Source organism: Myotis myotis, unplaced genomic scaffold, assembly GCF_014108235.1.
Source record: "Myotis myotis isolate mMyoMyo1 unplaced genomic scaffold, mMyoMyo1.p scaffold_m19_p_2, whole genome shotgun sequence".
NCBI classification, from domain to species: domain Eukaryota; kingdom Metazoa; phylum Chordata; class Mammalia; order Chiroptera; family Vespertilionidae; genus Myotis; species Myotis myotis.
In genome coordinates this window covers 36268301-36284183 of record NW_023416324.1, presented here as the reverse complement: position 1 = coordinate 36284183, position 15883 = coordinate 36268301, and the positions used below count along the sequence as shown (strand labels likewise).

At 40.7% G+C, this 15883-nt stretch overlaps 1 protein-coding gene across 9 annotated transcripts in view; it reads left to right on the top strand.

Moving 5' to 3' along the window:
* Positions 1–15883, top strand: part of NDC1 (NDC1 transmembrane nucleoporin) — a 54391-nt gene that overhangs the window by 12044 nt on the left and 26464 nt on the right. For 8 of the 9 annotated variants that reach the window (XM_036349675.1, XM_036349673.1, XM_036349672.1 and 5 more), the window contains 6 exons: positions 3403–3511; positions 5345–5396; positions 7215–7350; positions 9497–9589; positions 11389–11470; positions 14071–14229. In XM_036349675.1, the coding sequence (XP_036205568.1) occupies positions 3403–3511; positions 5345–5396; positions 7215–7350; positions 9497–9589; positions 11389–11470; positions 14071–14229 (631 nt within the window). The remainder of the gene's footprint in view (positions 1–3402; positions 3512–5344; positions 5397–7214; positions 7351–9496; positions 9590–11388; positions 11471–14070; positions 14230–15883) is intronic. The other variant, XM_036349674.1, reaches the window with a different exon arrangement.

The following is a 15883-nucleotide window of genomic DNA, read 5'->3' as shown; positions in this document are numbered from 1 at the left end:
TTGGGAGGTTGCGATGCCACCCTCAGTCACGCTCAGGGTAGAGCCGATTGGGGGGTTGGGGCACCGCCCCCTGTCACACTCAAGGCAGGGTCGATGGGGAGGTTGCGGCGCCACCCCTGTCACGCACAGAGCAGGGCCAATCAGGAGGTTGGGGCGCTGCCCCCTGTCACACACAGAGCAGGGCCCATCAGGGGGGTTGGGGCTCCGCATCCTGTCACGCACAGAGCAGGGTCGATCAGGAGTTTGGGGAGCTCCCCCCTGTCACGCACAGAGCAGGGCCGATCGGGGGTTGAGGAGCTCCCCCCTGTCACTCACAGAGTAGGGCTCATAGGGGAGTTGGGGCACCGCCCCTGTCACACACAGAGCAGGGCGGATCAGGGGGTTGGGGTGCCACACCCTGTCACACTCAGGGCAGGGCCGATGGGGAGGATATGGCTCTACCCCGTCACACACACAGCAGGGCCTATGGGGGGCGGTTGGGGTGCCGCCCTCTATCACCCACAGAGCAGGGCCGATCAGGGGGTTGGGGCGCCGCCACTCTCACACTCAGGGCAGGGCCAATGGGGAGGTTATGGCTCTACCCCGTCACACACAGAGCAGGGCCCGTGGGGCGGGTTTGGGGCGCCGCACCCTGTCACACAGCAGGGCCGATCAGGGGGTTGGGGCCCCGCACCCTGTCACACACAGAGCCGCAGGGTGTGATCAAGGGGTTGGGGAGCTCCCCCCTATCAGGCACAGAGCAGGGCTGATCAGGGGGTTGGGGCGCCTTCCCCTGTCACGAACAGAGCAGAGTGGATAGGGAGGTTGTGGCCCCGCCCCCTGTCACACACAGAGCCGCAGGGCGATCAGGGGGTTTGGGCGCTGCCCCCTGTCACGCTGATCCCGGTGCCAGGAGGCCTCGCGGCTCCGCTGATCCCGGTGCTGGGAGGCATATTACCCTTTTACTATATAGGATAGAGGCCTGGTGCACGGGTGGGGGCTGGCTGGTTTGCCCTAAAGGGTGTCCTGGATCAGGGTGGGGGTCCCCACTGGGGTGCCTGGCTAGCCTGGGTGAGGGGCTGATGGCTGTTTGCACTGGTCACACCCCCTTCAGGGTAGAGGTCTCCACTGGGGTGCCTGGCCAGTCTGGGTGGGGGGCTGAGGGCTGTTTTCAGGCTGGTGGGTGACTGAAGCTCCCAACTGCTCCTTTTTTTCTTTTTCTTTTTAATTCTGGGCCAGCTTTAGCTCTGAGGCTTGGCTCCAGCTCTGAGGCCTCGGCTGCTGAAAGCAGGTATCTGGTTTGTTTGGGTTCTATAATGGAAACACTGTTTCAACTCCAGCTCTGAGCTCTGATATCTTGGCTGGATGAAAGCAGGTTTCTGGGGTTTTGTTTAGCTTCTATATTTGTAACAATGTTTCAAACTGCAAGCCCAGAGGTCGGCAGCGGCAGGCGGGGAACATTGGCTTCCTCCATCACTGAAGCAAGCAAGCCTCATGTTCGCTTCAAGCTGCCTGGCTACCGGCCCTCATCTTGGCTGGCAGTTAATTTGCATATCGCCCTGATTAGCCAATGGAAGGGTAGCGGAGGTACGACTAATTACCATGTTTCTCTTTTATTAGATAGGATAACATATTTTGTGGGGTGGAGTTTTCACAAATAGTTTATATTGTACATATTATTCAGTAAGTTCTTTTATATCATGTATAATAGAAAAAATTAGATCTTTTTAAAAAAATTAATTTTAGCCAATTTGCATTAGCTCATTAGATTTTTTTTCTTTAAATTTGCCTACACTATTTAAAACAGTGCATTAATGATAGATAAGGAAAAGTTGAACATTAGCATGGAATAGAGGACAAAGAAATGGATGCACATTGAGACCAGGCTTGGAAATTTTAGGCCAACAAGACTGAAAGTATTAAATAAGATTGATAGAGCCTGGCACATAGTAAATATTCAGTAAAGGGTAGCTGATAACCAAACCACAGAAGAAACCCAATAGGGAATTGAAAAACACTTCAATTTGGGAGGAAGAAGAGTGTATAATAGCTCTTCTCAGCGTATCTACTGAAATGTCGATCTGCTTCCCTGGCTTCTCAGTACCTGGTGAATAATGGTTAAAGTGAGAGCTACAGTAGGGATAGTCCAAAAACTATGCCAATTTTATTGGTTGGGAGGGCTTGGGGGGAAGGGGGAAAAAAGCACCAACACAGAATAGTGCAATTACATATCTTGCACTTGGAAAATGTTTGAATAAGCCTATGTAACTTGAAGTTGTGCAGTTAGTGGCTAAGTATTCACATGGGCTGCTTTTTGTAAGATACTATAGGAATTGGCAGACATGGTAGGAAGATATAACTTCTACCTAAGTTCTATAAATTTTATTGTACTTTAGCTTCTGAAATTCCTTAAAAAAGGATTGGCCCCAATATTATAATAAGCACAAAAGAATTTACATATTCCTTTATATGTATAAGATTATAGTAAGCACAAAAGAAGGCCAGAATTTGGAAAGATCATCTTTTGCTCATTAGATTTCCTTAGATTCTTTCTAATAATTTTAAAATATTTTTTTCATTGGCATTTGAGGGTCAAGAACAGGAGACGGTGTTGCTTGTCAGCCAACTCTTGTTTCATAAGAAATACGTGTTTTGTTTTGTTTTTTCAGGAAAAGTTCGTATTTTTTCTTACTTGATTACTTTCTCTTAGATTGATAGAATTGGAAGGTACCCACTAAGGAACTATTGAGCTGGTTCAGCCTGCTTGCTCAGTGTTGTACGAAAGGGGAGAGCACTATAACTCAGGTCTCCTGTTTCTTAGGCTAGTATTGTCTTCACTGTCTCCTATTTTTCTGAAAATAACATTTAAAAAAATTAGTGTAGAGGCAGTATGCATCATCTTTAAGATTACAGGCTCTGAAGCTAGCCTACCTGGATTAAAAATCTCCTATTTTCCTTTTGCTAGTTGGTAATATTGGTTAAGTTACTTAACCTTTCTGTGCCTCCTGGTTTTCTCATCTGCAAATTTGAGGATAATAATAGAACCTCCTTCATAGGGTTCTTGTGAAGTTTAAATGGATTAATACATGCAAAATGCTTACAATAGTACCTGATTCATGGTAAGTGCCCAAAGAATGTTCGCTGCTATTATGATGATGATGATGATTTTTTACTTTCTTTGTTTCCATACTCCTTAGTATAATCATAGTTTGATATTGTTAATTTTCTCAATTCTGGTCTTTTATATCAATGATAAACTTGATATAACATCAGAAATAGTTGATACTTGCTTCTAGAATGAACTTTATCTTTTATGCAATGATTGTAGTTTATGTGTGGACTATTATAGTTATGTGCTTGCTTTAGAATGAACCACATCTCTGTTTGGGTGTATTATTTGATTCTGTTTTTCTTTTTCCACAGCAATACAAGTTCTTGCGCTTTAGGAGATCTTTGCTCTTACTAGTTAAACACAGTTGTATGGAATCACTGTTCTTGATTAGAAATTTCTGCATTGTGTATTATTTTCTTGGTAAGAATTTATGCTTTTTGATAGTGTGTTAGCTCGTAGCTCAGAAAATGTCAGTGACATTCTTGATTGTTTTTATATGTTTCCTACATTTGTATGTGTGTGATTAGCCTAGCCCAACTGAATCGTTGTTTAGATGGTCAAAAAGTATTTACTTAAGGGAAAATATTGTTAAAGAAAATGTGGAATATACATACAATGGAATATTATTCAACCTTAAAAAAGAAGGAAATCCTGTCACATGCTACAATATGGATGAATCTTGAGGACATTATACTGTGTGAAGTAAGCCAGTCACAAAAAGACAAATACTGTATGATTCCATTTATATGAGATATGTAGAGTAGCCAGACTCTTAGAAACTAAAAGTAGGATATATTGGTTGCCATAGACTGAAGAGAGGGAGAAAAGGGAGAGAAGTTGGTATGTTCAGTGGGTATAGATACTGTAGAAATATGAAAAAACTCTAATGATCTGTTGCACAAGGCACTTATATCCACATTGCCCACTTAAAAATGTTTAAGATGGTAAATTTTTTATGTTGTGTGTTTTTTAGCACAATAAAAAAAAAGGTATTTTTTTTTTTTAAAAAAGGAAAATATATGTGATTTGGTCATTACTTTATATAGAACATATTGCTTTTTATAAATTTATAACGGTACTAATACAATAAAAATATTCTCTTGCTAAGGGAACCTTGTAGAATTTATTAAAGTGAATTTTCGTATAAAAATACAGCAGCTTCAATATAATGAACAGTACAAGTTAGATGGAAAATATTAATCTCAGTAGCAGCACATAATAGAAACAAAATCCAACGTTCTAAAATACTATTTTCAGACTAATTTTTTCTGTGCTATGGGTATAATATATCCATAGAAAAAAGTAGGATCAGAAAAAGGCCATTTTGTTGTCTCCCTTTTTCAGTTGTAGTTTATGTAATCCATTTTTCTACATAGCTTTGAAAATTATCATTCTAATGTTAATACTTCATTGTATTAACCTACTACAGTCAGCCTAGCTGTTTGCCCATACAGGCATACTTTGCTTTACTGTGCTTCACATTATTGCACTTCACAGATGTTGCATTTTTTTACAAATTAAAGGCAAGAACCCTTCACTAGCTACAAGATTATGACTTGCTTTATTGAAATACAATACTCTGGAATACCACAATATCTCAGAGGTATGCCTGTAGTTGTATGTTAGTCTGACAAAGCCATGTCAGCATTCCCATGGTCAGCTATTTCTTTCAAACTTCATTTCTTGTGCTACCACTTTCCATTTTTTTGTTGTACTTTGGTCTTTTTTGGCCAGTTTCCTCTTTTCAGTTATTCATTTTTGTAAAAAGTTATGTGGGTTTACCGTGGAAGACAAGGAGGCAACACAACTACATGCTTCATTGTCTGTGCCTGAACTGCATAACTGATGTGAGCGACCAATCACCAATAGACTTTGAAGAAAGAGATGTGATTGGTCATGGATCTTGCTATCCATCTGTTATCTACATACTTATTTGGTTACTGAAAAGCTAGAAATACTATATTGAGTTGCTCGCAGTTAATATACTATGGTAACTGAAATTTAAATTCAGTTGGAGGACTGGTGTTAGTAACTAAACCCTGGTAATTGAAATATGTACATATCAGAATTGAAAAGCAAAAACTGCCTATATTTAGAAATTATTCTTTTGTCTTGCCCATTCTTAAACAAACTAGACTTTAGACTGAGGTCTTGGTGTCTGTTTGACTATCTCATCAACCTCATATTTCAAAACATGATTAAGGTTTGCTTTTATAACTTTTTATGTTCATAACTTCATATTTCCCCCCCCAGGCCATATTCCCAAAGCTTGGATTAGCACTGCTATGAACCTTCAGATAGATGAGTAAGTGCTCTATGAAAAGTCTGATTTTAACTTTTTTAGATGTTTTCATCCTTTTAGATGTTTACTTCTTTCCACATGCTTTGATTGGTTGAGCCTTTAAGATTTTTAAGAATTGTGTTCATTTTAAAAAAATTTTTATTGATTTCGGAGAGGAAGGGAAAGAGAGAGAGAGATAGAAACATCAGTGATGAGAGAGAATCATTGATTGGCTGCCTTCTGCATGCCCCCTACTGCATGTGCCCTTTACTGGAATCGAACGTGGGACCCTTCAGTCCACAGGCCGATGCTCTATCCACTGAGCCAAATCAGGTAGGGCAAGAATTGTGTTCATTTTTGAATGCACATAGTTCACATAGTCTAAAATTTCAATGATATATAAAAAGGGCATGCAATGAAGATGATTTATTTTGCTCCTTTCTCCAGTCACCTAGTTACTGTCCCCAGAAGTAATCAATAATTCATTTATTGTTAGAAACAGCTTTTATATTGTAAAAAAGTAGACTTCTTGAGTTGCGTGGTATGCCTCCTTTTTTCTTTTTTGTCCTCAATAATCATTCTATGCTATGTTGAGCTAGACAGTCATAATGCTGTGACATTATTCTAATTTTGCCTATGAGGAACCAAAATTGAGGAGGGTCATGTGACCAGTTGAAGATCATAAGTGGCAATCAGGTATATTGTTCTAGTTATTCCCCATGCACTTGGCAAATAAAGCTTTCATCTTGATTTTTGTTTACTTTTTATAAATCTCACCCACAGGATATTTTTTCCATTGATGTTTAGAGAGAGTGCAAGGGAGTGGGAGAGGAGAGAGATGCAGAGAGAAACATTGATGTGAGAAACATCAATCGGTTGCCTCCTGCACACACTCAAACTGGGGCCCTGGATTAAACTTGCAACCCAGGTACCTTTGACTGGGAATTCAACCTGAGACCCTTTGGTGCTCGGGCTGATGCTCTGACCATTTTACAACACTGGCCAGGGCAAATCTTATTTTGCAGATAAATGTAAATTTCTCCATTAATGTTCTTTTAATTATTATTCTACTGTGAGACTTTGTGTCATATATAGTCTTCACTAGTATCAGTTCTTGGGAGTGGGAATATTGGCATATATGGGTGTTTATGAGATATTATGGTTTCTACCGTGTAGATTTCAAAAAGTTCCTAGGTAGTGCCCTGCCTGAGTGGCTCAGTGGTTGAGTGTTGACTTCCGAACCAGGAGGTTACGGTTCAATTCCTGGTCAGAGCACATGCCTGGGTTGTGGGCTTGATCCCCAGTAGGAGGTGTACAGGAGGCAGCTGATCAATGATTCTCTCTCATCGATGTTTCTCTACCTCTCCCATCCTCTCTGAAATCAATAAAAATATATTTTAAAAAGTAAAGATAGTTATTTTTAATAGTGCTATGTGCTTTTAACTACGATGGAACTGTTTGTAGGGTATACAGGAGAGGTGCTAGTTATGTTGAATGTTTTTTAAGTATCAAACTAGAAAGCAACCGTAATATAATTTTACTCAACCTCTAGGGGTTGGTTTATAGGTTTGGCTTTTTCTTTTTCCATAGTAAGTGGCAGTGAAGATTTTGAACACAAGAAACTGAGTGCCAGTTTAGGTTTACTCTTCCTTTTAGGCTCCCTTTATGTTCTTTGTTAGAAGGTATTAGGGAAAAAATTCTATAGGGCACAAAATGAGAGGAGTTTATTACCATTACTATTTGCAAATAGGATTTATTTGTTTCTGTGTTGAGCCCAAGTCTGTTAAATGCTTAGACTGTATTTTTCCCCATAGGATTAAATAGTAATTTTTGTTTTCATAGGCAATTTCATAGGCCTCTTGATACTGTGAGTGGCCTCTTGAATCTCTCATTGCTCTACCATGTCTGGCTATGTGGAGTCTTTCTTCTGATGACTTGGTATATCTCATGGATACTCTTCAAAATCTATGCCACAGAGGTTAGTACTGATTTTTTTGTTGGTACATTTGTATTTTGGAGTCCTACAGATTTTTTTTAGTAGAGCACTGATCAGCATGCTGTTATGCCCAAAGCCATTTTGGTAAATGGGGTTTTGGTCTCTTTTCTGAGACTTCACTAGGGATGCATCATTTATTAACCATTATTTACTTTGTTGTTTTTTGTTAATTCTCATCCGAGGATATTTTTTCCATTGATTTTTAGAGTAGAAGGGAGGGAGAGAGAGAGAGGGGAACACATTGATTGGTTGCCTCCCACATGGGGATCGAGCCTGCAACTGAAGTATGTGCCTTTAACTGGAATCGAACCTGGAACCCTTCAGTCCTTGGGCCGATGCTCTATCCACTGAGCCAAGCCAGTTAGGGCTGTTGTTATCCTATATCATAATAGACAAACATGCAAATTAGCCATCCCTCCGATATGCTGAGCCACGCCCACCAGCCACACCCACCAGCCAATCCGAGTGACTATGCAAATTACCCGACAAAGATGGCGGTTAATTTGGATACACAGGTGTCAAGTGCCCCAGATGATGGTGGCTGTGGCCACGGGCTCTCGGGACTTTCGTCGGCCCCAGGAAGCAAGACCATAGCCACACCTGCGGGCTCCCGAGACTTTTGTTAACCATCACCCCGAGACAAAGATAGTGGCACCCATAGTGGCCGGGGCAGGATGCTGGCGGTGTTGCCCCGGCAACGTGAGCCCAGGATCTGGCCTGGCTGCGTGGAGGGAGGGGAGGGGAGAGGCCTCCGGCAATAAAATATTTCTTCTTTGAATGAAACTTTAAAAATGTATGTTGAAGCCCAGTGGGTGTGGCTCAGTGGTGAACACTGGCACATGAACCAGGAGGTCATCAGACCAATTCCCAGTCAGGGCACATGCCTTGGTTGCAGGCTTGATCCCCAGTAGCGGGTGTGCAGGAGGCAGCTCATGGGTGTTTCTCTCATTGATGTTTCTGTCTCTCTCCTTTTCTCTCTAAAATCAATTAAAAAATATATATATATTTAAGTATATTTTATTGATTTTTTACAGAGAGGAAGGGAGAGGGATAGAGAGTTAGAAACATCAATGAGAGAGAAACATCGATCAGCTGCCTCCTGCACACCCCCTACTGGGGATGTGCCCGCAACCAAGGTACATGCCCTTGACCGGAATTGAACCTGGGACCTTTCAGTCCGCAGGCCGACGCTGAGCCAAACTGGTTAGGGCTAAAAAAATATTTTAAAAAATGACAAGAGATAACAATACTGGCAAGGATGTATAAAAAAACTATATTGAAGAAATGTTTGTTTATATATATATAACTAGAGGCCCAGTGCACAAATTCGTGGGGCCGGCCAGGGGGAGGGGACATGGGAGGTTGCCCAGCCGGCTCCACCCCCAATCAGGATGTGTGGGCGATCAGGGATGGGACCAGTCTGGGGCAGGGGCCCCAGGCGGTTGGTGGGCCGGCCCCATCCCCAGGTTGAACTCTAGTGGAACTGTGGGTGGGTGAGGGGACAATTTGCATATTACCCTTTTATTATATAGGATTTTAATCCTCATCCAAGGATATGTTTTTATTGATTTTTTAGAGAGAGAGGAATGGAGAGAGAAACATTGATGTGAAAGAGAAAAATCGATCAGTTTCCTTTGGTACGTGCCTGACCAGAGGTTGAACCCGCAACATAGGCATGTGCCCTGACTGGGAATTTAACTCCTCTAGTGTATGGGACTATGCTCCAACAACCAAGCCACCCAGCCAGGGCTGAAGAAATGTTTTTAAATGGATGGGATTTACATTGTCTTTATCATCCAAGTGTTTGTCTTGGAAAATGAGTGTTTCGGTTTCATTTTAGCATCTCTGTAGGTTTATATTCTTTAGTGGCTTCAAAGAATCTTTGCTTCTAAAATTTGTTTCATTATTGGAAACCAGAAATCTAATAAAATTGGAAGGGTAACATTTTAGAAAGTAGTATGTTTGGGTATATAAAGTTATATATACCTTTAATACAACATATTTTTGCAAGGAACAGTAAAAATGTTAATTTGGTCTCTTTTTACAACTAATATCAGTTAGTACTTACTGACTATAATAAAGCCATGAAAATACTCACTTTCATAGTCCTTTTGATTATGTTTGATAGGCTCATCTGTTCCCTGTTCAACCACCATTTGCAGAAGAGTCAGATGAATGCCTCCCAAAAGTCTTAAACAGTAATCCGCCCCTCATCATAAAGGTACCAGAACTGTGCATTTTATATCTTTACACAGTCATCTCTAACTTATCTTATAGAAGCACTTAATATATAATAATTTAGGTGTTTAGATATGTTTTTTGAGAGCCTAGCACAGTGATGGCGAACCTGTGACATGCGAACCTATGACACCTCTGACAAGTGAACTCATTTTTTTGGTTGATTTTTCTTTGTTAAATGGCATTTAAATATATAAAATAAATATCAAAAATATAAGTCTTTGTTTTACTATGGTTGCAAATATCAAAAAAATTTCCATATGTGACATGGCACCAGAGTTAAGTTAGGGTTTTTAAAAATGCTGACATGCCAAGCTCAAAAGGTTTGCCATCACTGGCCTAGCATATTCTAAAACTTTTATTGTAAAAATCACTTACAGGCTACATTGCATGCTGTTTACTTTTTCAGTTTTCTTTCCAAGTGACTAAAATGAAAGTATATACTGTAATACATGTGTACAAGTTAAGCTAATCTACTAGTATATTCAGAATAGATATAAAAATATTTCCACACATAAAATCTGATGATATGCATTAGCTTTTCACAAACACCTCATGGTAGCAAAACAAAGCATTATTGGTTTTTTAAAATCACTGGATCAATATTTATTTTCACTCATGTAGTTGGCCATTATGACTAAAGATAATGCTTGGTAGTATGTAGACATTCAGTGAACTCCCTTAAGATATGAATACTAATTATGATCCTAAAATAAATTTTAATCCAAAAGAGTTTAAAGAAGTTGCAATAAATTTACAAATTAAATGAAAATAAATTGTTTTAAATTGCATTTTGAAATTTTAAAGTAGATCTACAATATATGTGATCCTGTTAAGAGGTCATAGTAATTAAAAGAATTGAAATAGTTAGAATTCATAGTTTTTATTGCACTGGAAAAGTTATAAACCAATAAGAAAATGAACCACTGAGGCTCTTATTACCTTTAATTATCAATTATGACTAATTAAATAGATAAACAAAAATACCTAACATTGATTTAACAAATCTTTATTGGGCAGGTGTCAGTTACTGATAGTTACTTAGGGTGTAATGATGAGTAAGATGTAGCACAGCCTAATGGAAAAGGCAGATGCACAAAATAATGAAAATTTACTAGGGTAAGTAGAGTTTGAACCACTTATTCTGCTTGGGACCAATATAAGGAAGCTTCACAAAAGGTATGGTCTCTTGAATGATGAGTGAAGAGGTTTGACAGGGAACAAAATGAAGAGTTTTGGTAAAAAAGTACCACAGACATTGCATGTCTGCTGTGTGCTGGCACTGACTTTGAGTGTGGTAGCAAGCAATCCTTTGTTCCTGCCTCACAGTTTAGTGGGTGGAACCAGGTGAGACAAGTAAACAGGCAATTAAAATAAATTATGTTAAGTGCCACAGTTGAGATCTGTGGTGTATGTTTGTGTGAGGGAGGCCAAGGGAAAGTTTCAGGAGGAAGTGATGTTTTTGTATGTTTCCCACCATAGAGTTGGGAAAGAACACAGAAAGTTCTTTGGTTCCATGTAGCGGGACCTGTAGTGAGTGGGGTATCCTATAGAGCAGCAGTGGCCAACCTTTCAGACCTCGTGGACCACCGGTTGGCGACTGCTGCTATAGAGGATAGAGATAGGAAAGTTCTGGAAATCTAAAAAGGAAGGTTAAATATTATTTTCTTTATGAAAAATTTCAACTGATTTCCTCTTATATACATCATGTTGAGCCCAGTTCATAAGTAAGATTTTATGTAAATATTAAAAAAAGTAAACTTATGTTTCCCCCCCTTTTAGTATTTGGCCTTGCAGGACCTGATGTTGCTTTCTCAATATTCTCCTACACGAAGACAAGAAGTTTTTAGTCTCAGCCAACCAGGTAATGCTAAAAGTAATAGACCTGACTAGGCATGTGTGTGCAGAAAGTGTTCTATTTAAAATTTTTGGTGAGATAGGTATCCTATATAATAAAAGGCTAATTGCAAATCAATGAACGGCGGAATGACTGGTCACCGCTATAAAGTGCACTGACCATTGGGGGAAGACGCTCAATGCAGGAGCTGCCCCCTGGTGGTCACTGTGCTCCCCCAGACGCCAGGCTTGCAGCTGGCAAATGCAGTGGTGGTGGTGGGAGCCTCTCCTGCCTCCACATTAGTCAGACATCCCCCGAGGGCTCCCCGAATGTGAGGGCACAGGCCTGGCTGAGGGCCCCCCCCCCACCCCGGGTGCACGATTTTTGTGCACCGGGCCTCTAGTATTTAATAAAATATCACACGTGAAAGAGCCCATTAAATGAAGTCATGATTTAAATCTTATAAATAAAACAAAGTGTTTATGTTGTGGTTAGAACTTGTGTCATCAGGAAAGGTATTTTTAAGTTTTTATATTATTTCCTTCAGGCCCCTCATTCCCTTAACTTGAAGAAACTATGAAGTAGATTGACAGTTTTAGAGCGAGAATGCAGTTGAAGAACCCTAAAAGTTTTAATACTACAGGGGTCTTAAATGTCAGGTGTATCAGGTGGTCTAATCTCTAGGTGGGGGACCTAATTCTCAGAATAAGTGGCTTAAATAAAGTTAATGTCAGAGTTGGATAAGAAATTTGACTCCCAAGTGCAGAGCTCCCCTTCCTGCCATGCTACTCTGCCTCCCTTAAAAAAATTAGAAAGGAACTAGATTTGATGGTGACCCAAAGATGCTATTGGTGACTCTTACTTGCCAATCTCTTCAAGATGGTAATTGTGCCAGTGCTCTGCCTTATTTCTAGGAAAAAAAGAAACATCCCTAGTCAACACCGGGAAACAGAGAACTGAGTAGCTTTTTACCTTCTTTCTAATTAACTCTTCATTATTTTGCTAAACTTGCCCATTCCCAGATTGTAAAATAAACCTTCTTGCCGAAACCGGTTTGGCTCAGTGGATAGAGCGTCGGCCTGCGGACTGAAGGGTCCCGGGTTCGATTCCGGTCAAGGGCATGTACCTGGGTTGCGGGCACATCCCCAGTGGGGGATGTGCAGGAGGCAGCTGATCGATGTTTCTCTCTCATCCATGTTTCTAACTCTCTATCTCTCTCCCTTCCTCTCTGTAAAAAATCAATAAAATATATTTAAAAAAAAAATAAAAAAAAATAAACCTTCTTTATAGTTAAATGTTACATGGAAATAAAATCGAGTTATATAAAATATAAATGAGTGAAGCTAGTCTCCTTTTAGTAACATGAAAAATGTAGCACTGCTGTTGTGGAGAATAACTGTAGCAAGTTTTCTATCAGACTTAGGTTAACTTAGGAATTCTCTATTTTTTTTTTTAATATATATTTTTTATTGATTTCGGAGAGGAAAAGAGAGAGAGAGAGAGAAACATCAATGATGAGAGAATCATTGATTGGCTGTATTCTGCATGCCCTCTACTGATGATCACGCCCACAACTCAGGCATGTTCCCTTGACCAGAATGGAATCTGGGACCCTTAGTTGCCAGGCCATCGCTCTAACCATTGAGCGAAACTGGCTGAGGCTAGAAATTCTCTATACATTAAATATTTTCACCAGAAATTCAGGCAAACTTTAAGAAGGTGGCATGTTCTCTGCCAGAGAACTTTTTATTCTAGGGCATATTATTAAAATTTAATTGGACCATTACATAGTCCCCCAATGGTCCTGAGTTACAGCAGTATAAAACATTCTAGGGCCTGCTGATGGAGTATGTTGTTAGTTTGCAAGTGAAGTGGTGTTCCTCTTGAGTTGCACAGGGGAAATGTTTAAGGGAGGATCTAAATAAAATGATGATTGGCACCCAGGATGGGAAAACCAGTTTTCAGTGGACTCCTGCTATTCCTAGCACATAATGAAGTACAATTGATTTAATATGACTGCCCTAGGAGATAAAAGTCTTAGAAAATCAAAAAGATAATGAGAAAGAAGAGTGTGGGTCATATAGCTCAAGTTAAATATTCAGCAGACATGTAAACTCTTAAAATATAAAGTGTGATTACTACACTTTTACAAATAATGTGTAACTCCTATGGATATAATAGCAAATAGGGACCATTATACAAATGAAAATATAAGGAAGCACAGTGGGTCAGATAGAGGTCACCAGGGGCCATGGTATACATCTCATTAGACATGCTAGTGTTTGTTGTCTTAGTCTTGAGTCTTCAGTATTGCTAATAAAGAAACCCTGGGCATTTGCACTGAAACCATTCTCTAGTGTTTGGCCTTATTTTAAAGATCAGTTTGAGAGGTTTTTATGGTAAAATAGCAACTTTTTGCTTGTAGACTTTGGGGGAAATGATTTCATCCAAATATTTATTGAACTGATATGTATTAGATGGCATGAATATGAATATAAATAGTAGCTTAATAGAGAAAAGTGGGCCCTGATGCAAAGTGTAATGTAGCATTTCTAACTGATTTTTGTCCTCATTTGAAGGACTATACAATTATATACATGTTAAAAGTTGGTGTTTGGACCTTTTAGGTGGACATCCCCACAATTGGACGGCCATTTCAAGGGAGTGTTTGAATCTTTTAAATGATATGACTCAGAAACTGGTGCTCTACCAGGAAGCTGCTGCAACAAATGGAAGAGTAATGTCTTCCTCATACACAGTGGAGCCTAAGAAATTGAATTTTCCAGGTAACTGCTTGTACTACTAAGAGAGGGGAAAACATTTGCATTTTATTTCCTAAGAAAGATGATGGTAGTTAATCTAAAGATATGTGTATGAGTGTGAGATATATGTATATTTAGGGAAACTGATCCAATATGTGGGATATTGCACTGTACCAGGAATAAGAACTCGGTATCATTGTAGGTCAAAAAAATTAAGTCCAGTGCGATGGTGATGTACAAGTGGAGGATCTTACGCTTTTTCACCAAATCCCTTAAGTAGGAAATGCCTAGGGATGTAAGAATATAAATAAAGGACTTAATGTTCAGATGCTTTTTGGATCTTGGCATTTAGTAAAAGTGGGCGAAACTGGCTAGGTGAGGATGGTGGTAAACTTGGGAGCACAGGCTTCATCTGAAGGGGGAAGCTATGGGTTAGCTTTAGTCCATTATTCCCATGTGAGAATTTGGACCCAGTATCTGAATTTGTGGTTTCTTGGTTTTGTTTTTGAAGAGAATCCTGAAATTAAAAAAAAAAAAAAATGTTATGTGAAGTCGTCCATATACCCAAAACAAATAGATTACAGTTGAAAAATGATTGAAATAAGTTCATGAATGTCAGATTTTAAAAGGTTCTAGAGTATTTCAGATGTCATCAACTTTCAGATTAGCACTTATTTATAGAAATAGAAGCTCAGTGCACAGATTCGTGCACTGGTGGGGTCCCTTGGCCTGACCTGCACCCTTTCACAATCCGGGACCCCACTGGTGTACAATTGGGGCCGGGAAGGGCTCCAGGGCGTGTCCGGCCCATCTCGCCCAGCCCTGATTGGCCGGACCCCAGCAGCAAGCAAACCTACTGGTTGGAGCATCTGCCTCCTGGTGGTCAGTGCGCATCATAGCTACCGGTTGAACAGTCAGCTGGTTGCTTAGGCATATATAGATAGATAGATAGATAGATAGATAGATAGATAGATAGATACTAGAGGCCTGGTGCACGAATTCATGCATGGGTGGGGTCCTTTGGCCTGGCCAGCAATCGGGTCTTTGGAGGGGCGGGCGGCCTGCCAGGGGGAGGGATTGCGGGAGGTTGGCCCCAGTAGTCAGCTAACCAACAGCTGATTCTGCAAGGAATTGGGCTCCCTCCTCCCTCCTGTCTGGGTCCAGGGTGCAGGTGAACCAGATTTGGGGCTGACAGGGCCCCAGCAGCAATGTCTGGGTCAGTACATGTCATAACTACTGTCCAGTCATTCTGGTCATTCTGTCGTAATGGTCACTTAGGCTTTTAGATAGATAGATAGATATTTATTGAATGCCAAGCAATGTTCTAGAAGTGAGAGAATCAAAGATGACAAAACACTCTTGGAAATGACTATTTAGTGGGAGATACACAAATACAAGAAAACTAGAGGCCCGGTGCACGAATTCGTGCACCAGTGGGTTTCCTCGGCCTGGCCTGTGGGATTGGACCAAAACCAGCTCTCCAACATCCCCCGAGGGGTACTGGATTGCGAGAGGGCATAGGCCAGGCTGAGGGACCCCACTGGTACATGATTGAGGTTGGGGAGAGACGCGGGAGGTTGGCCAGCTGGGGAGGGACCGTGGGAGGGCTCTAGGGCGTGTCCGGCCTGTCTCGTTCAGTCCCGGTCGGATCCCGATCGGCTGGACCCCAGCAGCAAGC